The sequence below is a fragment of the Drosophila teissieri genome, chromosome 3L (assembly GCF_016746235.2).
Source record: "Drosophila teissieri strain GT53w chromosome 3L, Prin_Dtei_1.1, whole genome shotgun sequence".
Taxonomy (NCBI): domain Eukaryota; kingdom Metazoa; phylum Arthropoda; class Insecta; order Diptera; family Drosophilidae; genus Drosophila; species Drosophila teissieri.
In genome coordinates, this window is record NC_053031.1 from 4,530,143 (window position 1) to 4,551,946 (window position 21,804).

A 21,804-nucleotide genomic window follows, 5' to 3' on the forward strand; every position below is an offset into this window, starting at 1 on the left:
CCAAGTAAAAATAAAAAGGAAAGAAATATCGAATGCTAACTTAAGTTGTCGGCCCGGGTGAAATGTTATTCAAATGGCTTTCAAATGCCAACGAAATGTGCGCAGGCTTGCGGTTTCTGCGATTGACAAATCAATTTGGCGATGGCTTTTGGGGCTGGGATTTGGATTTTTTCCTCTTCACCTTATTTTTTGTATTTTTTTTTGTATGCAATCGAGAGACGGAAACCAACACCTGCTGGCTGATGGCATTTCTTATTCTTTTTCGGCTGACCGAGAAATCCCCGCTAGCCGACACCTTCGTCGAGTCGAGGCAGCCACGTCGATCAAAGCCATTCGAACACTTGGCAAATATATGCGCATTGCTAAGCAGTTGGCTAAGAGGGGGATAATCAAAGGGTGGGGGGTTGATGCTGGGGGGGGTGGCTGCAGAGGTGGCAAGGTAAATCGACGACAAGCTGGCGGCAGCTACGTCTGCATAAATGCATGAGGATGCCTCCAGCCGCATCTGCATTTCTGTGGCGGCTTAGCACCAACTGCCAATGGCTTTTGGCCAAGTCATTGCCGCTTGTTGCTGTTTGTTGCTGTTGCTGTTGCTGTTACTGTAGCTGTTGCAGTTGCCATTGTTGCTGTTGTCCAAACACAACTGAAGTGCTAAAAACATTCCAATGTCAGGTATTAGCAATTTAAGTTAACCCGCTTGCCGCTCCGCAGGAATCGCCACTCAAGAGCCATACTCCTTGGATTTTCTGCCATCTTCCGCCGACGATTGCACAAAGTGATCCCGAAGAAAAGGAACATTCTCCTTTGATTTTGATTGCCACAATGTAGCTGTCGATGTGGACGCAGCAAATTAGACAGTTTGCTAGTTTGCTAATCCATGAAAGCATTTCAGCTCATAAATCATAAATGCCAATAGCATGCAAGTTCTCACAGGGACGGTTTCTTTTATACATTTATTATGGTATGTTAATGAGAAAATATGTATAAAAGTAAGAAATTAAAGAAGTTAACAAGGTATTCTGTATTCTATTACTTTGTATTTTCAAGTTAATAATAACAAATCAGTACCATTTCCTACTGTATTTGATCTAGATCTTAAATATAGAGAAACATTAATTTATGAAAACTTGCACTCACTTTAAGTTTGCATTTGTCGAGGGACCCGCCAGTTGTGTGTCCAGAAAATAAGGCTCAAAGGGTTTTTTGGCCAAGGGAAAAGGGGCGGATGGCCATGGTGGCTGGGGGGCGTGGTCGGCTGGGCAATGCCCAACGGCAACAGCAACTTTTGCGCGATTCTCTGGCTGGTTGTTTGTGTTAATTGAGTTGTTTGCAGCTTGTGTTGCTGTTGCGGCTTCATGTTGCTGCTGCTGTTGCTTGTTTCGTTGCACATTCGTTCCTCTGTTGCATTCATTCCGTTAAGATTTTTTTTGTTCCTTTTTTTTTTGCTTAAACACACGGCCAGTTGTTGTGCCGCTGTGATTTTTGTGTTCTCCTGTTGTTGTTCTATGTCTGCCCAAAGTCCCCGATTTCGCTGCAACTCCCGCTGCACTGCGGACTGTTTGCAATTTTACAGCAATTAGTGCTGCTTGTGTACACTGTCAGTTATTCCTCTGCAGATTTTCGAGTCAAGTGAGTGTTTTTGGCTTCGTGGCCGTTGTGTTTTTCCGTTTTCCCATTTTCAGCCTTGTCTCTTAATGTCGCGCGCATCAAGCGAAATGAGTCATGGGAGCTGTGCTTTATGTTGCTGCTGTTTCTGCTGTTGCTGCTGCTGCTGTTGCTGTTGTTGCTGCTGTTGCTGCTGTTGCTGCTGTTGCTGCTGCAGATGTGGTTGCTGCTTCTAGCATGCTGACTAATTTGCGATTCTCTGAAATTGAAAAGCAGGCACTAAATTAAGGACATAACCAACTGACTCCGACATCGAAATAAATATGCGCTTTTCAAGTTATTCCCAACAAATAAGTGCCCCAAGTTCCTTACTTTTTGGCCTGAAACAAATTGTTCAATTTAAAGATATATTCTTCATTGGAAAATTAAAAACGACCTACGATTTAGACCTCTGCTTATCCCACCTGCTTGGTGGACTCGGATTTCTCGGCTCCCGATGGGCCAGATATATGGGCAGCGGAGTATCCTCCGGCAGCTTATCCCGTTCCAATTTGGCATTCAAAAGTTGATCCATTGACATTTGCTCATTCTTCAGATTCCTGGCATCCGCCAACTCGCGGAACTCATCGACTACGTCTCCAGTTCTCCAGGCGATGAGCGGACCTTGGGCGTTGCGATGGGGCAGCCTTAGTGACCGAGTTGTGAGGCCACTGGATGAATCCGTCAAGGTGGAATCGGACGCAGTCGTCCTGCTCATTTTTTACAAGTTTTTCTACGTTTTCTACGAATTTTCGTATTGATATTATTCGGTGTCAATGGGGAATGCCTAATCTGCTTTGCTGGAAGTAATTCAAGTCGCCAACTAAATGGGATCCGAAAATCATACAGAAATTTCTGAACTGATGTGCTTTATGTTTATAAATTTATTAAACTAAATATTTAGAATCGTTGTACATAATAGGTATCTGCGATGCTCCTCTGCAGATTGCTAAGCATATTTGGTAGAGCACAGACTCTAAACGCATGGCACTCAAACACGCCCAAGTAGAAAAATGGCTAAAGATTTGCCACACACAAAAGCCAAAGCAAATATGCTCTGGGACCCACAGAGACCCCCAGCAATAAGCAAAAGCAAAAAGCAAATCCGTTGCTGGTGCAGCAACAAAAAGCGTTTTGTGTCACAAAATATTTGAATGTAAAGTGCGCCGCAGACTGAGAGCTCTGGCGTAGACTCGGTCTCGATTGCAGCTTTGGCTTGCTGTCTTCATTCCCGTCCCTGCTGCGATATTCGAGCTATATCTATACCATACTATACTATACTATACTCTACTATAGCCTAAGCTATAGCTGACGTGCGCCTGCGCGGCCACGCCCCCCGCCGCCGCACCGCCCCTGCGACCGCTCGGCTGGATCACTAATTGGTCACGACAGCAGCGAGCTATGATTTTTTTTCAGCGATTTTTCAGCTCTTTGCTACGATTCTCTGTTGGTTTTCTGGGATTTTTATTCTTTTTTTTTTGGCTAAACGAAAAGTAAAATCCATTGAATTTGGCAAGAGGCCGTTGCGATTTCGTTTGGCCAGCTTCAAACAGAGTGGAAACCTTCAATTTTGGTAGCTTTTCCAACGCTCGCAGACAGCCAGCAATACCACCTACCTTCTGGCCAAGTCGCCTCCAGATGGGGCATTAAAGTTTAGAGTCGCAATTGATTTTAGTCGTCAGTTTTATGGGCTTTTGATTTTTCTTTATTGTAGTTTGTTGCCTGTTTTTTTCCCTCTTTTTGTTTTTTTGCCGCATCTGTGGCGCAAACATTAAACAATTCGCTTCGTTTGACTAAATTTATTCAATGTTTTATTATTGAATATAATTTTAAATGGTTTTTTAATCATTTTTCGAAGTTTGCCCAAATGGCCAGCTATTATTCGAGTGCCCACAAAACATTCTGCTTTTAGTTGTGCAACGTACAATAAATTACCAGCCAATCGAAAAACATGTTGAAATAAATATTTGATGATCTCACTTTTATGCCTGACTAGACAATTAAAATTGATGCAAAACTTTACCAACTGACTAATGCTTTCCTAAGCTTGTAAAAACTGTTGCACAAATTATATTTTTATTTTGTTTCCAATTTTACTGCCCCACTGATTCCATTGGCCTGTGATTTATGGATCCTCTTTGGTGACTGGGATAACAACAATACAAATTTCGGCAATCGCCGCAGGAAGGCGACCAAACGACAGCGTCATTCATCACACGAAATTTACTTAATGAAATTAATAAATAAATTATGATATAAATCTTGAACAGTCGCCGAATCGCAGCCACCGCAACGGTGTCCGTGTTGCAGCAGCAACATTTTTATTAAAAGCTCTAAATTATTGGCAGTTGCATGCGATGCCGACAAACGAGCCTGGTCAGCTGCTGCTGCTGCTGCAGTTGTTGCAGTTGCCTCAGTTGTTGCAGTTGTTGCAGTGGCTGCTGCAACAGCAGGCACACATTAACGAGCAAATGTCAATTTCCAGGCAATCTTTTTGCAATTTCTGGCTTTTTAAGTTAATAATTTTGGCCGCACCGCCGGAGTTGCCGCCAAGTCGATGTGCAGAAGCAACAGCAACAGCAACAACGTCGTGTCGGCTTTCGTAATGTGCCGAGAAATATTTGCGGTTAGTAAAATTAAGTTAATAATTCTTTTTTTCGATTTTGGGTGTTTTTAATTGGCCGGCGGCGGAAAGGAAGGGGTCGAACATGCTTTACCATAAACCAGGGTACTTAAAAACACATTTCAATAAAGTACAGTTTATTGGATTGAAACTTTTGGATTATTGTGTTGCTGTTATAAAATTATGATCATTAGGATATATGATTATATGCATGATAAAGAGTATTTTTACGTCTTTAATCAGCTTTTGAATGTTGTTATTCGCATTTGTGTTGGCCACTTGATAAATTTCTGAACTCGCCGACAAATATTTTTCTGTTTTCCTGATCGGTTTTTCTTTTCTGTTTTATTTTTTTTTTGGTTTTTGCTGCGCCACGTAAATGTGTCAAATATTGACAATTTATATGAAATCGACATAGGTGCCTTGGCCACAAAAAGAAACAACGAAAAATCCGAACAAAAACTGATTTTGGCGACTGGCAAGAAATATGAGTTAAATGCGTTTTTTGGGTCGTTGCAATAATTTTTCTATGCCTCTTTTTTTTTTTTGTTTCTATACCCCCTTTCGATGCATTTGCAGTTTTGATTGCTGTTGTTAGTTTGGTGTTGTTGCCAATTGTTGTACTTGGTGTTGCAGTTGCAGTTGCAGTTGCAGTGTCCATTGCCTGTGGTTGCTGTAAACAGGAGATTGTTATTTGCAACCCGCTGTGCGTACACCGCAAACTGGACAACTTAATTTGGCTAAAGTCGCTTGTTAGTGTTGCAGCGGTCTGGTTGGCCATTGTTGGTGTTGCTGTTGTTGGTGTTGTTGCTGTTGTTGGTGTCGCAGTTTGCGGTCCACGCTCACCACATCATATCACATCCGATCCGAGTGCGGAATGCCGATTGAGGCACCGAGATGAATATGAAGATGAAGCAACCGCAGTTGCAGTTTCCCATACTCTTTTTTTCGGGTTTTTACAACCTATAGAAATTGCTGGCCAACAGCAAGTGGTACTAGTTTCCCGCATATCGAATGCAGTTGCCACAGTCACAATTAGAGGAACACAAAATTAGAATGCAAAAACCAAGAGCAGGTTCCCATTTTCAATCACCTTTCTCACATATCTCCGAAAAAAACCAGAGATGCGGAGAACTTTAACGGTAATTTATCCACAACTTTTTAATTGGCCTATAAAAGTTATGGCATTAATTATGGAAGAAAAGTGGTAATTGTCCACGTTTTTTAATTACAGATTTTTTATAACAGTCATTATGGTTAATTAACTATAAATAACCAAGGCAGTGAGAGCTATATGGGATCTTAAGTTTGAACATATAAAAAAGAGGTAACTCAGGAAAGCACTAATACTCTGAATCATTTATTCAATTCATTTTCTACTTTCCAATAATAAAAATGTATTAAATGTATTAAAATGTATTATACAAAATATTTTCAAATAAAAACTACTTAGTAAATCCCAATATTCCCAAGCGTTTTTTACCATCTCTAATGCCAAAACGGTTATCCTGTGCGCCATATTTCTTTGGCCACTTTTTCTACCTCTTTAATTGCTCACGTCATTGATTAATTTGTTGACTGGCTGCGCTTAATAATCGCCACACGACGGCGGGAAAAACAATGCGGCCCGGGGAAAACAAATCCCCTGCTGCAGTGCAGCAACAATTGTTGCAACTGCGGCAGCAGCAACACGAAAGTTGTCGCGTCACAGGCAACAAACGACATTTATCATGTTAACCTTTGGAGTGCATTTGTCTAGACGTCTTCAACGAGGGTTGATGTGTTTGTTGCTGTTGATGTTGTTCTTCTTACTGCTGCTGCTGTTGGTGTTGCTGTTGTGCCGTCAAAATGCGGAAGAAAAAAGCAGCGGTTTGGGCATAGGCACCGCAGGCGCGCAAAAAGGAATCATAATAATTTGTAATAAATTAACGCCTGTGCAGCCAGTGACAAACGCAACAACATCGGCGGCAACACCTAGGCATTTGGGCCTAGCAAGGATTAAAACACACGCCCAGTCTCTGCAGCTCTCGTCATCTTCATTAAGTCAAGGCGCGTCGTCCTCGAGTGCAAAGTCAACCAGACAGCACATATGGCATATGGTATATGGCATACAACACCACTCCACTCCACTCCTCTCCACTCCACTCCACTCCACCCCGATGCCCTCCATTTTGGCCATGTTGCCATAACCCTTTTGTCTAATTTCACGCTGTCGTTCCTCATCAAAGACTGACGCGCGTCCCCGGCGAGTAATTCATCATTTCGCGTGACGTACTCCGGAGTCCACATGCTCGTCCCCCGACCTCCGAGTCCCTGATTCTCCATCAGCAGCAGCAGCAACAGCAGCAGCAGCAGGCACATAAATTCTCAAGTGCCAAATGCATTTTTTATATCGCCATTTGCCGACGAGAGCGCCTTGCCTTTGACTTGGCCTTAACTCCTGTTGGCGTGACACAATCGACAAGTTGAAAGCAGGCAGCGCAGTTGCAGTTGCAGCGCTTGATGTTGCTGCATTTGCTGCTGATGTTGCTGTTGCTGTTGGTGTTGCTCTTGTGCTGCTGTTGCTGCTGCTGTCCCCATCGTTAGCTGCTAATTATTCAAATTAATTGTTTCGCCCCAAAGACCCGCGCACGCGCACCTCAAACGCCAATCAACTGAAGACAGTTGGCTGAGGGGAGAATCGGAAATGGAAATGGAAAGCTGGGGGAAAACTCCACAGTTGACAAGTGCAATGTTTTGTGGGGCTTGAGCAAGACAAATTATGGCAATTGCCGTTTCTTAATGGGCCAGGAAACATCAATGGAAATTTAAACACATTTTATTTGAGCAAACCTATGAGACATCTATCTTCATCTATGGTGTGATATCCCATAATCCTATAGCCAAATCCAATTGTGACACCCAATGTCCGTCCATGAAAACTCCAATTAAACGACTGCCCACCATTTCTAATTGAGTTATTAAAGTTGGCATGCACCGGCTCTGATTTTTTGCAGTCCGAACTGAAATCGGGCAAACTCCTTTCGAGTTGCCAACTTTTTGCTGTTCTACATGATGCCGTTGTCAGGCAAACAAATAGAAATGGCAATTCGAATGCAAAGTTTCATTTTTTTTGTAATTTTACAATTTAGGTCGCCATGGGGTGGCAGCCTTGTCCATTGCCTGTCACGTCTGGGATTTGCTAAGGCTGAGAAAAAGAGGCGTTAACTCTGGGAGGGCGTAACACTTATGATTCGATTGGGACTAAAAAATGGAAAAGCGGAAAAGTGCTACAGAGGGCAGTGCTTTGAATTTATTTGATTGTTGCACGATACCCATTTGAGCGGAAGGCTTGACCAGTAGTATGTGAAACCTTAAAAGGCGAATTAGCTGGAATTTTATATTATCTCAATTCATATATTCACCTTTTAAAATCCAAGAACTCGAAGAAACCCGTTTCCGATTGAGTTGTATTTTGCATGCCATCGACCATCAATTCCTGATAAAGAAAACATGACTAAAGGACGAATGCCAAACAACTCCATTTATAATTTTTGTTTCATTTTGTGGTTTATGAACCCAGAAGGGAACTATTTCATTTCAAATTAGACGGCTTGCGGGTGTCCTTTAAAAATGATATTTTTTATTTTTTGATAATTTATGTATACAACTTGTTAAAATTTCGCTTATAAAAAGATATTTTGGGTCGACCTAATATAAATATAATAAAATTCAGAGAGTAGGTCGCATGCCAGTTGAACTGCTTTTGATTATAGGGTATCGCACAGCAAACTGGAAACGGTGGGCACATTTTGCTTCATTCCCGGCCAAGATTAGCATCGATTTCTGGCTACTGTGGTGGTTGCTGCTTGTGATTGCCAGGCGAATCTCTTGCAGATGCTGCTGTTTGTTGTCAAAAGCGGTTATTTTGGTCTTAAATGGCTTGGGAATCGCAGAACCGAAATGAAATTGGCGAGCGAGGCGCAGAAAAAAAAACCCTAACCAAAATTGTTTTGGACTCGGCCAAAAACGTTCGAAGATTATGACGACTTTCTGAGAGAGCGAACAGGATGGTAGTGAAAAGCGGTAAGCAGTAAGCGGCGAAAAAAAAAAACAATAAAACAGCGAAAACGTTTTTGGGGATAAATGTTAAACGAATGTTTATGCAAATTAGAAACGATCGCCGCTTCTGTTTGATGTCCTTCGCTCGAAAGAAGAAAGAGTTGTTGTTTGCTGAGCTGAGCTGCGCTGAAGGGGCGAAACCCTCGATTCCGCCAACGATGACGATGATGAGATCAAAAACGGGCTCCCTTTCCCCATTCCCCGGCAGAAAGCGTTGCCAAAGCGATTTCGGGCAACACTGGTAGCCGGCAGTTGGTAGGAGATTAAAGCCGGATACCAGAAAACTGGCCCCAGAGACCCGCAAACTCGCAAAACGGTAGCTGCAATTTGGCATAACATTTGGGCCAGCAGTTGGCCAACAAAATCAAAAGCCAGCTATAAAGGTAAGCCAGCCAACGGTTAAGGAAATGTCTGCAATTGGGGGGGAGACATTTGTTTTGCCTCTGGGACATTCGGCAAACAAATTGTTATGGGAACGCAAAGGACCGAGCGAAATGAGTGATTGAGCGAAAGCCGAAACCTTGTAATTTCGTTAATTACGCCACCAGATATTGGCATTGCATTACAATTAAGTACCCGTTCATTAGAACGCCATATAGACACCGCCGAAGCTGCAGCCAATCAGCACTTGGCAGCACTTGAGAGCCCCGTTTTATCTGCACCGCCATTATTAGCCAAATTGAACCTTAAAATGTCACAAAGGCATTAAGCGGAGCGATCCAGAGATCGCACAGAGTGCCGCCTTCGGAAAGTTGCCTCTGGCTGAAGAAGAACGCAAGAGTGCACTGCGAGAAGATTATCCCCTCTTTGCAAATATTCCAAAAAAATTAAAATAAATGTAGCATTTTGGGAGGTATTTTATAAAATAGGGAAAATAGTTAGATAAATAGATAGTGAACTTTTAAAAGGATCAGCACAACAACAAATGAATGTTGTTGAGTAATGAAGCTTACTAGTAAATCAACTTAGTATTCAATTTTATATAAAATAAAATAGAAATAAAAATAACAAAAATATGCAATTACTTTTCTGAGTGCATTGACTTGGGCCAGTGTCTATGCCATGCCGCTCTTAAGGCCAGATAATTTGCGACCATTCCGCATTGATGGCATATCGATGATGAGATGATGGCGCTGATACCGCCTTCCCAGTGGATCCCGCTGCCCGGCGAGAGTGTGCGAGTGGAGCTGGCATGCAAATATTGTCACAGCAAACGACCCCGACAAGAAGCCAAAATGCAATTGGCAACAAGTCCCGAGAGCCTCGACAGCGGTCCGGCCTGTCCAGATCGTGTAGATAGTTAAGATCGCTTATCGGCCTGAATTATGGCAGAGCTAAAAGCCTGCCACAGTAACTTCACTTCGGGCAGGCAACACCGCTCTCCTTTTTAGTTTTTCATTATTCGTTTCTTTCGTTTTTTAGCTTTTGGTTTTTACTTTTGATGTGTGTCGATTGCGTGCCGGCTATACATGAAATTTGTTATGCATTCAGTTTTTGTCAGCGACCTTGAGTCGCGTCGCGTCGCTCCGATCTAATTAGTATAACCAGCTGGTCGAAATGCAATCCGACGATTTCACGGCTTTCATCCAAGCCGCTCCCATCGAGAATGCAATGGATGGTTGGTTGGCTTGGAGACTGTGGCGATAGGCCAGTAACTTTCGATTTCGATTTCGTTTTCGTTTTCACCTGCTCGATGGCAGTATGAAGTATCTGAAGCTCTGCTGGCAATTCAATTAAAGCCAGCAAATGTCGAAATGTTATCGAAGTCGACAAACAAAGTTTTTTCAGCAAGCTCCGGCTCAATTGGCCATTGCAAAATTGAAACTGCAAACTGTTTTCGTTTTTTCTATACTCAGTACTCAGGGATGGGTGAGGGTATATGGGGTTTAGTATCTAACTCATCTTTGCAGCTTATCCATAAATATTACGTATGCGCCACGTTGTTACGTATCTATTATGGAACATTATTTTCGTCGCCTTGAAAAATACTTTTTTTATGTGTCATGATTGATTCTTTTTAATACAAAACATTAGGTGTTGGATTTTTGTTTATATATTTTAATATCTTTTATGAAGTACACTGCAGTCTAAAGTCTGGTAAGTACCTTTCAGTTATATATTTCTGCCCCTATCTTTTGGCCTGCCCCATGCCGCGTTCAAATTGAATGTCGTGGCTAAAAGTGAAGTTGGTCTAGGCTCTGGCTGCTTTTTATTGTTGCTGCGGTTTGCTGCTTGCTGCTTGCTGGTTGCTGTTTGCTGGCTCTAATATGACATATACTAATAACAACGCCGTGGCTCCGAGTTCGGTTCGCCAGTAAGGGCCAGCCATTCACTTGCGAAGTCGAAGTCGAAGTCACCGGGCCCAGACATTCGGGCCAAGTCGAGTGCATTGGTGAAAAGTCATAAGGCAGAAAAGTAGAAAACCGCAGCGGGCAAACAAACAAAAAACTAAACGAACGACAAAAAAAAACAAAACGGTTTGTTTTGGTTCAAGTTGTCGTTAATGGCATGGAAAAATGTCAGGCAGAAAAAGGTTTGCCAAACGATTCATTTTTTTTGTTCGGTGTGTGTGGGTTATGAGTTATGTGTGTGTGGTGAACTAAGCGACATTTTGCTAAATGATTCACCGAAAGAACAAATGTAATTGAATTTGAAATTTTCTTGAGTCAATGGAGCGCGAGTGATATGCTCGGGGAAATCAATAACTGGGAAAATGGCGAAATAATTCCATTGTGAAATGTGACAATTTTAATTGACATTTCAATGCTATTTCGCTGAACAAATAACGCTGCGTTAATTAAAATTTCCCACCTGATATAGCCAGATATATATATTTACTTTTCTCGATGGAATAAAGAACTAGTTTGTAGTACGAATTCCCGTTTCTCATCTGCAGCTCATTATAAACGACTAACTAGTGCTGAGCTCGCATTAATTTTATTATCCCTAAATACATTGCAAGTCTTTCAGGTGTGTGTGTGTGTGTGTGAAGGCCTCTAATGGGACATTAAAGCCAAAAGCCCCCAACTTAAACGCACCGAGGCGACTATAAAAAATCGACAACAACCGCCGAACGACGACGGCAGCCTCTCAAGTCGCCAGTTGGGGCAAAAGAAAAAAACAAGTGCCCATAAAATATAATAAAAGGAAGTGCTTAAAACTTGCACCAACAACAACTCAGGGGGGCGGGGGGCAGAACTGCAAGTACATTGGCTTAGTACATTGCCTTAGAGGCTGGCATCTGGAAGGAGGGTTGAGGGGGGTGGGGGGTTTTAGCCATGATGGCAGGACAGGACTCCTTTTGCATAGTTGGTGTCTAAATTTATTACCCGCGATCTAACACGATTTCTCGCACTTGTACCTACAATAATCATTATATGCAAACACACACACTCACTCACACACACACACACACACACTAACACACTCACACACTCATGAGCATGGGCCAAAAGAAAATTACATGCGCCAAAGCTTTTTGCATATTTGGCATGCAAGAAAAACAAAACTGAAAACGTAACAAGTGCAGCGGCCCAGCATGGGAAACTGGTCTGGTCTTCCACGGAATGAGATGAAGGAGCAGGCACAGTAAAACTGGCCTAAGGCGAACCACCTACTGAAATTGAAACACTTACGCTACACAAACTACCACACACCTGATACAATGTGATGTGATTTTCTTAAAGTAATAAACTATATATTAATTGAAGCTTCACTGTACTTGCACTTGCATCTTGGTGTTCGTGTGTGCATATAGTTTATGCATTATATAACTCGCTGGCCGCTGCGCTGAGAGATGCCACCAGGCAAAAGGCGCAAAGCCGTGGCTCTAATGAGGCGTGGTTGCAAGGTTTCAAGTGCAAGTATGCAGGGCATACCCTGCACTACCCTAGATGGGGTATGCCAGATAAGTGGGGGGCGATGCCGAGAGAGCTTGATAATGAGATGCAATGAGGAGATGATTAATTGCTTGGCAGGCAGCATACAGAATGCAGCATGCAGCGCAACATCTTAATGCGTTCAGCTGGCAAATTACAGGGTATACGATCGCTGCCTAGGCCCTACTAATCACCAGTGGAAAATAAAATGCGGCCTAAATAGCCGGCTTCATGGACCATAAATATGTTTCTGCTGCTGGTGCTGCTGGTGCTGCTGGCAAAAAAAAAGTGAATAAAAATGTAGTTATATGTATATATAGAGAAATTCAGGCATGAGATTACAATCGCTTGTAATAAATACCTTAAGTATCGCATATATCAGTAACCCAAGGACGTGGATCGTAAGTCAAGCCGAACATTATTATTAAGCGGAGCCACCAAGCGGAGCGGCCAGTCGAAGGCGGTCTTCTGACTTGGCGACCGAGCGACGGACATCCGTCCCGGCCAACTTGACTTACGTGCAACAATTTAACAACTTAATTATTGCTAAACTACGCCGGCAACAGCAACAGCAACAGCAACAGCATCAGCATCAGCGGCACCAGCCAGCAGCATCAGCATCTAGCCATAAATAAACAACGGTGCGTATGAGTAATATTGGATGTTCGGCTCGGGATGGCAGGGAAAAAGTCGTGGTTGGCTGGGGGAAAAAAAAGAAGTAATAATAAGGCTGTTGGCTGCCAAAAAGATGGCAAGGTGCGATATACCCGAAAGATGATCATCATCGGCCCGAACAGCCACAAAAACAACAACTGCAGGCCACTTGAGCCAATTGGACCACACAGAAAGAAAATAATTAACTCGATACATTATATATACAGATACTCCACAAATTATAACATACATATTTAAGATATGAAATATTGTTCATTTGCTTTCCGAAAATGCATTAGTTTTTGGGACTATTGATTTAGCATAAAGTATTTACCTCAGTGCACCGTGGGTTCTTGTGAAGAGTGTGCAACCTGCCCAACTGCAACTGCAGCCTCAACTGCAACGGCTGCTGCCTCCTTCTTGTCATTGAGTAATCTATCGACAGGTTGGCCATTTAGTCTGGCTGCAACGTTGTGTGTGAGAATTAGCATAAAAACGCAATTTTTGAATATTAATGTGCAGTGGGGCAGCGACATCTTCCCTCGATTGCGTGTGCTCCCGAGAATTTGCAGACGTTGAAGTCGGCTCCTGCCACTTGGCTTACACACTCGGCCACAACGGAGCTCTTTGGCTCTAATCAGATTGCCCGGCGTTGATAACAACGCCTTGGGTCGCTTTTTGGCCAGGAGTTGCACTATCGGTTTCCCGGGGCATCTCTCACTTTTCACCCGGCACGCAGAGCTCCAGAGATTGCTAGTGCGGAGCATGAGAAATGTTTGTTCTGGCTAATCTGGAGAATGCATCGAAATGTTGCGTAATATGGGAAGCTGAGAAGATTGCTGGAATTGGAACACTGGCTTTTATAAGGGCTTAGTTATAATTCTGTAGAAAACCATTAATTATGTAAAACAATCAAAGATTAGTATTTAGTTTTAGGTCGCAATATATAGTTTCATTACACATGAAAATAAGTTCCCTTACTACAATTACATAACGAAATTGCTATTAATCCAAGCTCATTCCAGGAAAAACCTTTTATTTGGAATTTAACTGCAATAACTTTTCTTTCATTATAGCCAACTCTACTCTACACGCCAAATGTATTCTACACACTGCTTACTAGCGCCCCCAGCGGCAGTTTTTGCAAGCGCAACTGATTTAGGCATGCGCCCCTAGAGGGCGCCAGCAACTCTTAAAAATTATGAGAATTTACAATTGTAGATTGGATTTTTATAAACAAGCAAATATCAGGAATAATGTGACTAATTACAGAAAACTTCTTAATATTTTTAATTTTATATTGTATTGTATACATAGCAAGCTGTAAACACATATTAAAGTATTCGTTACTAAGTGTGCACTGAAGATGTTTTGTTTCTTGCAATAATCAACATTTTGGTTTTATCTTACCAAACTGTGAGTGAGCCTTCTTCACGCACTAGAAACTCCGGGAAAACAAATCATGACACCGTAGACATAAATAAAAGTTCAACAAACCCCCAGACCTAAACAAAACAAGTTCCGATAAGTGCACATGTGAGTATTCACGGGTAACTCATTCCCAGTCGCATTTCACAATTGAAGGGCAAGACGACGTCATGACCCCAAAAAATGATGTAGCAAAGAGTGTGAAGAGGTGAGAGAGGAAGTGCATTGACATTGACTTGGGTCAACTCAAAAAGTGGGTCACCCTCGCCGGCACTTTCACAACGATTGCGTGCAATTGCAGTGACATTGAGAGAGCAATAAACCGCCCATCCTCACCCTCCCCCCTTTGTTTCACACAAGCTGAACCGGCGACTATGATGACGTATTGAGTTGACATGGTTGCGAAAATCGAGAGAGTGCAGTGAATCACTGGCGAATAAATGTTGAGTGCGTCAGTCTGTGAAATGTGTATTCAGTCACGAACGCCGGCGAAACTGGTGGAGCAACTTCTCTCTGGGGATCTCCCCTTGGCTTCTATTTCTCTCTACAGATCTCTTGAGGACTCTCTCTGGAATTCTCTCCCCACAATGCAAGTTCACAACACCAGACTATGACGTCTACGAAACAATTAGCCAAAATCTGCTTTAAGCCAGGCTAAAACGTGTGAAATGCCGTACACTTTCAATAATTTTTAATACAAAGAAAAAAAATAATATTATTAAATAAATAATAAAACATGTATGATTATAACAATGGTTGATCTAAGGAGTTTTAATTCTTTAAAAATAATATTTTTTGAAAAACTAAAAGTCCTATTTATACCAGATTTACTCATTTAAAGTTTGATTTTCTATGGTGATGTTTCAATATGTAAAATTATTTAACAGCAAGTGTTTTTAATCACGACCTTTTTTAGGATTAAAGGGATATATATAAGCTCAATCATATAACACCAGCTGCTTAGTACAGGGTATTTCCTAGGCAGACATAATCCCATGTGCCATCTGTTGGCCAAATTAACTGCAGCAGCCGCCGCTGCAGCCGCCTGACTGGGCAGTTGGCCAAAACTGGGCGCAGACACACATCCATGCCAATAAACTGGTCCCTAGGCGTATGTGATCTTGGGCACGTGTGAGTCCAAAGATCCCCAGCTGCTGTCACGAGGCTCAAACAAACAACCACCTACTCCGAAATTGGAACAAATTTAGCATTTAAGATCAAAAACTAATTTATGCCGCAGCGGAATTGTAAATGAGGAATTATCCAACAACTCCACATTCGAAATCCCGGAAAATCAGCCAAAAACGTGCCGCCTATAAATAGAGGAAAATATATAAGGAAAACCAGCAAAGGTCACCTTGACTAACTTGGCCGAGAATGGAGCCGAAAAACTCTGGAGAGCGCAACACCAACAAACACAGGCGGCGCAAGAGCGAGCGAGAGAAATGGCCGCTCACTTTCACAACGCCGTAGCGGCCGTTTCGTCATTCATCCTGGCGCAGCTGGCAGAGAGGTCCAAAACAGCTGCCCACACTGAAAAAAATTAAGAGCTACTAATTGCCTATAATAACTTAACAACTATTTATGCAAAAGTAAACTATGCAAAGGCAAACTATCAGTAAATAATTTCTTATTTGTTTTGACTTGTTTTAAGTGGGATATAAAAATATTCTTTTATTAAATTAATATAATTTTAAAAAATATTCAAAAAATATATGTTCATTCAATACCAATTTAAAATTTAATTTTTTTTACTCCACATTTTTTTGTAATTTTTTTTCAGCGTGTACTGTCTGCCAAGGAAAGAGCGAGAGAGGTGGCGAGAGAAAAGCGGCTGCGGAGGCTACAAAATCCAGCGGCGGCAGCTAAATTCCAAAGCAGTCCGCTTGAAGTGCAAACAGTTCGCAACGAACGCGCAAAGTGAACGGAACGTCGACGACCTCAAAGTTCAGAGGCGCCCAAAATAATCCAGTGACAGAAAAGTGAATTCAAAACAAAACCAATCCAAAAGTAAGCATATAGCGTATATAGCATGCACTTGGAAAAACCATATTTGCAAATGTGCAGGATACCTAAGATTTAGTTGCCAACTTCCTGCCTCATCAGGGTGCATTCAACTTCCAAGGGTCAAGTGCATCGCTCGTTTCCGAAAACCGAACCTCGCCCTTGGCCTTCCGCACCTGAACCGTTAGTGGGTGTGGGGTGGGTTGGATTTCCGGGGTTTTCCCGAACAGCGGGAGGGGGCGACAATTGGGCGTACAATTGGCTTTCACTTTCGTTTTCATCGGGAGCATGCGCCATGTCGCGAACAGCTGTTTTCCCATTTTCCGACGGGGTGACGTCGCAACGCCCAAGTAAAGTGGAACAACCGCATTTGACTTTGAGAGAAGGTCATCCGTAGGCCCAATTTTGAGGCACATTTTCACAGCTTGCAACAAGTGTGGCGAAAAATATGAACATCTATATTAGCAAATTTTTTCGCCTTTATGATTTTTTATTATTTATATAGATTTATTTTGTTTATTGATGGAAAAGTTTTTTTTTTATGATTGTATTTACAAGATTTGTTAAATATAATTTGGATTCTAGTTTGCATATTAGTGACTATATCGGTCAATAATATATCCACCTTTCTAAGGAAGAGCAAAATCAATTAGCCGCTTTTTATGCGGCATCACACCACTTGTTACCAATACTAGATACTCGTTGCCAATAAAAATAAACCGTGATCACTCAGCCATAAATCATTATCTAGTTTTTTATACATTTGTGACATTTCCCTGACTTTTCGTACCTCACACTTGCGGAACTCGTCGGAACTCTTGGGTTTTTTTACCCCACCCGAATTCTTGGGAACTCATAACTGCACTCGTAATTCAAGCTAGGAAAACACTCAAACTGAAGCAGATTCTAATTAAAAACGTGCCAGATGTTTATATAAATATTTTCACACTGATAATAGTTCCAATATGCACTTATAATCGCTAGCAATCTAATCTGAAATAATATTGCAAACATTGGCAACAAACTCAACTTTGGCCCCCCAAAACTCTTCCTATTTGCGATAAGCGTAGACCTACGTCATTGTGTTACTTATTAAATTTATTTATTAATCATCCTAACCAGGCCATAATTGGATTAATCGAATTGCCATAATTGCTTGCAACTCTTGTGATAAGATAAAAACTGGCAACTTTTGAGGAAGTCACTATGACTGTTTGCCAAATCAGAAATAAAACGATTACAGCTGAAGCGGTGGATTAATTCTGTAGGGTTTCACACTATTTCATTGATAAAACTTCCATTTGGGCCTAATTAGATTTTATCTATGTATGTGAGTGAAGAAGACACTAATTGGCTGGCAGTGTCATGTGGCTCCTATGAATTGCTATATAAAAGAGCAAAAAAAATCACAAGTTAATTTTTTCGGCAATGTTTTCGGTTCGGTCCGGTTGCGTGTTGTGGCGATGTCGCTTTTCTCTCATTATTACGACCTTCGTGAAGGTTAAAGAACGCCAACTAAGCAGTATGTGTGTGTCTGTGTCTGTGTTTGGGGAAAGAGTTTTCCCCCCAAAAAAATTGTGAATGTTTTAACTAAATCATAGGCACGTGATAGCAATCGAAATGGGTAATTGCCCAGAAGCAAAGTTCTTTGATTTCTTTGGCGGATTACTAAAGGAGTATATGTTGTTTGTGTCACCCCTTAGCAATGGCCGCCATTAAGGACAGTCTGTTGGCTCAGGTTGCCGAGGTGCTGCCCAGCTCCGGGCACAAGGTCACCATTGTGGGCATCGGCCAGGTGGGCATGGCCAGCGCCTTCAGCATCCTGGCACAGAACGTCTCCAAGGAGGTGTGCCTCATCGATGTCTGCGCCGACAAGCTGCAGGGCGAGCTGATGGATCTGCAGCACGGCTCCAACTTCCTGAAGAACCCCCAGATCACGGCCAGCACCGACTTCGCCGCCTCGGCCAACTCCCGGCTGTGCATCGTGACCGCCGGAGTGCGCCAAAAGGAGGGCGAGTCCCGCCTGTCCCTCGTGCAGCGCAACACCGACATCCTCAAGAACATCATCCCCAAGCTGGTGGAGGTAGGTTTCTATACGCAATCAAGAAACTGAATCCATAAACTAAAACCCATTTGCACTTACAGTACAGTCCCGATACCATTCTGCTGATGGTGTCCAATCCCGTGGACATCATGACCTACGTGGCCTGGAAGCTGTCCGGTCTGCCCAAGAACCGTGTGATCGGCAGTGGCACCAACCTGGACTCGTCCCGCTTCCGCTTCCTGATGTCGCAGCGCCTGGGCGTGGCACCCACCTCCTGCCACGGCTGGATCATCGGCGAGCACGGCGACAGCTCCGTGCCCGTGTGGTCGGGAGTGAACATTGCCGGCGTGCGTTTGCGTGAGCTGAACCCCACTCTGGGCACCGGCGAGGATCCAGAGAAGTGGAACGAGCTGCACAAGCAGGTGGTGGACTCCGCCTACGAGGTGATCAAGCTAAAGGGTTACACCTCCTGGGCCATTGGCCTGAGTACCGCCTCCTTGGCCTCGGCCATCTTGCGCAACACGAGCAGCGTGGCCGCCGTCTCCACCTCCGTTTTGGTAGGTTTTGTTATCACCATTCTATAGCATTTGCTAATATATTGTATTTCCCCTTACAGGGCGAACATGGCATTGACAAGGATGTGTTCCTCTCGCTGCCCTGCATTCTGAATGCCAACGGTGTGACATCCGTGGTCAAGCAGATCCTGACTCCCACCGAAGTGGAGCAGCTGCAGAAGTCGGCCAACATCATGTCCGATGTCCAGGCTGGTCTGAAGTTCTAAATCCAATCATCCAACTAACAGATCCATTCGCAAACCCACAAAAAAAAAAAACCAAACAAAACACACCACAAACAGAGCGGAATGCTAATTTCAATCCATTTGGAGCAGCAGGGGAGCAGAATCCAGTGAAAAGATGCCACGGATCGTAGCATCAAGTATTTCTGACTACCAATGTTTATTTTTAGTACACCTCTCTCAATTTATTTATTATTTTTATGAATTAGTTTCTGTGTGCCCACACGAATAAACTGTTTAAAATTTAAGTTTAACTAGCAATGCTCTTGTTATTTGGTTCATTTTATCGCCTTCTCTGGATTCTATGCTTATTTCTTTCTTGATTATGATACAATGCTGTGGCCTGGATGTGGCAAAGCTCCCTCGCAACACAACTTTACCACCTAAGGAACCTAATTTTAAGGCCACTCTAGAGAACTTCCGTTTGGGAAGAAAGAATCAGAGTCAGACAACAACCGCCGCTACCTCATTAGCGTAAATTTGGAATTGTGAATCGCGCTTGTCAATCAAGACGAGTTCTAGTCAAATTTACAGCCCTACTAAACTATACTCGAAAATTTAACAAGCTAAGCAAAGCCCATTTAGTCAAAATATACATGTTAATGAATAAAGATTTAGCACCTAGTTGGTTTCGAGCACCCATCAAAAACTAGATACTATCAGCCTTATCAATTGACGGAAAAAAGAAGTGAATGAAGCGCTGCAAATGAAACTTTGGTAAGAATTATCATATTGAGGCACGATCGGCTTGGGGATGATAATCAATCAGTAAACTCTAGCCAGATTTGCTGCCTTATCTGGGGCTGTTTTGGGGCTGAAGATTTTGGCGCGGAATTGCAGACAACGACCAGACAGAAGCCCCTTTAGCAAACGTGCTGCAACAAGCACGTAAAAATAAAATACACCGAAATCGAAAACGAAAACTAGCTACCAGATAAGAGAGTCTCGCTTCGCGAGTCTTTTGGCCCGATAAGACCTGGCTATAAAAGAGCCCCGGCTTTCGGATTCAGACATGAGAGCCCAATTCACCATGCAGAAGAGCACAGCCCAGATGATCATAGCCGTCTGCCTGATCTGCCAATCTTTGGCAGTGGAGGTTAAGGATAAGGCTACACAGCCCTTAAATATAGACAGTGTCCAAAAACATAATATCAAGCTACTCAGCGAGCAACTGAATCGTGGCTGGCGAGCCTTCTGTAAGTTTTCAACACAATATCCTTGAAACCATGATGATCTTATAAGCATAAATCTTGTCCAGGCGATGCGCCCGTGGATGAGGGTGTGATGTCCTTGTTTCAGGGCATCAATCCCAGCGATGCGCGACTCCATGTGATGACCATTACCAACCAGAGTGTAGAGCTGCCCATCAAGTCCATATCCCAGATCAAGGATTTCGACATCAATCCGGAGCGTAAGACCCTCATCTATGTGAACGCCTTTCACACGGTCGATAGCTATTTCAGTGTGCAGGAGCACTTGACTCTGCTGCAAAACAGCAGGAGGGATCTCAATGTAATCGTGGTGGATTTCGCAAAGGATGTGGCCCAATTGTACTATGCAGTGCGTCACCATCTCTCCGTTGACGGATACTTCGTGTACAAGCTAGTGCGAGCTCTAAAGGATGCGGGCATTGCCGTGCAGGACATCACTCTGGCAGGACACTCGGTGGGTGCTAATATCGCCGCACTGGGTGCCCAGCTCTTTGCCAAGGAAAACAAGCAATTGGTGGGTCAACTGTTGGCCATCGATCCAGCCACCATGTGCCGCACCACCGACATTTGGGTAAAACAAGGTGTGGCCTCAAGAGTGGTGGTGCTGCACGGGGAGGGGGATGTGTTTGGGGTGAGGGTGCCACTGGGTCACATCGACATCTACCCCAATGGCATTGGCTACTTTCCGAGGAGGAAGCTGCAGCCTGGCTGCGAGTCCAAAATCTGCAGTCACATGTATCCATTTGTTCTGTTCATGGAGGTGAGCATTTGGAAGTTATCTGAAGCATTTTCATTAAATTTCTGTATAAATTTATAGGCTCTCATCGAGGGTGTGATGATCCCAGCTACCAAGTGCGAGAGTTGGGCCAAGTTCCGACAGGGCGATTGCAATTTCCAGAACACGATCAACATTGGACTCATTTACCCGGCTAATGCCAAGGGTCTGTACTTCTGCATGACCCAACCGAATCCCCCATTCACCTACATGGAACATGGACTGCGCTACAAGGCGAGACGTCCTGAGAAAGCCTCTGAAAAGAACCAAATTAAGTATTAGTTTTAGCTGTTGGAATTGTACATGTTTTTTAGTTCAATAGGTTATTTATTAAAGTATGTTTTTGTAAGTTAATAGTGACTTTAATTTGTTTATATGTGCCTAAAAGTATGCTTTAGCCTTAGGTTTATTCAAGGGAAGCGTTACCAGACAGATCGATTTAGATTACTTACCCGAAGTGAAGCGTTAAGTTAATTAACTTCATTTAATTATCAATAAATGACAAATTTAATGGTAAATGTACCATTTTAGTTTGTAATTATATATAATAATGGCTTTTCTATAAAGAAAAGTTTGGGAATTTTTGCCAGAAATTCTCTTTAAAGCATCTCTCTCTTACTTTGCTTCAAAAACTTCCTTCGGCTCC

General features: G+C 42.9%; 3 protein-coding genes across 3 annotated transcripts; 2 read left to right on the plus strand and 1 right to left on the minus strand.

The window, feature by feature from the left end:
* Positions 1-1,077: 1,077 nt before the first annotated feature.
* On the minus strand, positions 1,078-2,451 carry LOC122617527. The gene is made up of 3 exons (XM_043793422.1): positions 2,046-2,451; positions 1,978-1,985; positions 1,078-1,864 (listed from the first exon to the last, which is right to left on the minus strand). The coding sequence occupies exons 1-3, from the start codon at positions 2,360-2,362 to the stop codon at positions 1,737-1,739; spliced, it is 453 nt and encodes a 150-aa protein (XP_043649357.1). The 5' UTR covers positions 2,363-2,451; the 3' UTR covers positions 1,078-1,736.
* Positions 2,452-16,211: 13,760 nt separating this feature from the next.
* LOC122615705 (L-lactate dehydrogenase) lies at positions 16,212-19,426 on the plus strand. The gene is made up of 4 exons (XM_043790761.1): positions 16,212-16,338; positions 18,036-18,415; positions 18,478-18,933; positions 18,993-19,426. Exons 2-4 carry the CDS (start codon positions 18,038-18,040, stop codon positions 19,155-19,157), a joined length of 999 nt encoding a protein of 332 aa, XP_043646696.1. The 5' UTR covers positions 16,212-16,338; positions 18,036-18,037; the 3' UTR covers positions 19,158-19,426.
* A 743-nt stretch (positions 19,427-20,169) lies between these two features.
* On the plus strand, positions 20,170-21,461 carry LOC122615704 (lipase member H). Its single transcript, XM_043790760.1, has 3 exons — positions 20,170-20,368; positions 20,431-21,143; positions 21,201-21,461. Exons 1-3 carry the CDS (start codon positions 20,185-20,187, stop codon positions 21,438-21,440), a joined length of 1,137 nt encoding a protein of 378 aa, XP_043646695.1. The 5' UTR covers positions 20,170-20,184; the 3' UTR covers positions 21,441-21,461.
* The last annotated feature ends 343 nt before the right edge of the window (positions 21,462-21,804 follow it).

What these genes read in the sequence shown, in the direction of transcription:
- LOC122617527 (XM_043793422.1), bottom strand. Translation starts at nt 2,362, where the DNA reads ATGAGCAGGACGACTGCGTCCGATTCCACCTTGACGGATTCATCCAGT.
- LOC122615705 (XM_043790761.1), top strand. Translation starts at nt 18,038, where the DNA reads ATGGCCGCCATTAAGGACAGTCTGTTGGCTCAGGTTGCCGAGGTGCTG. An exon ending in TCATCCCCAAGCTGGTGGAG is followed by an intron (nt 18,416 to 18,477) that starts GTAGGTTTCTAT and finishes TTGCACTTACAG; the next exon opens with TACAGTCCCGATACCATTCT. An exon ending in CCGTCTCCACCTCCGTTTTG is followed by an intron (nt 18,934 to 18,992) that starts GTAGGTTTTGTT and finishes TTCCCCTTACAG; the next exon opens with GGCGAACATGGCATTGACAA.
- LOC122615704 (XM_043790760.1), top strand. Translation starts at nt 20,185, where the DNA reads ATGAGAGCCCAATTCACCATGCAGAAGAGCACAGCCCAGATGATCATA. An exon ending in TCGTGGCTGGCGAGCCTTCT is followed by an intron (nt 20,369 to 20,430) that starts GTAAGTTTTCAA and finishes AATCTTGTCCAG; the next exon opens with GCGATGCGCCCGTGGATGAG. An exon ending in CATTTGTTCTGTTCATGGAG is followed by an intron (nt 21,144 to 21,200) that starts GTGAGCATTTGG and finishes ATAAATTTATAG; the next exon opens with GCTCTCATCGAGGGTGTGAT.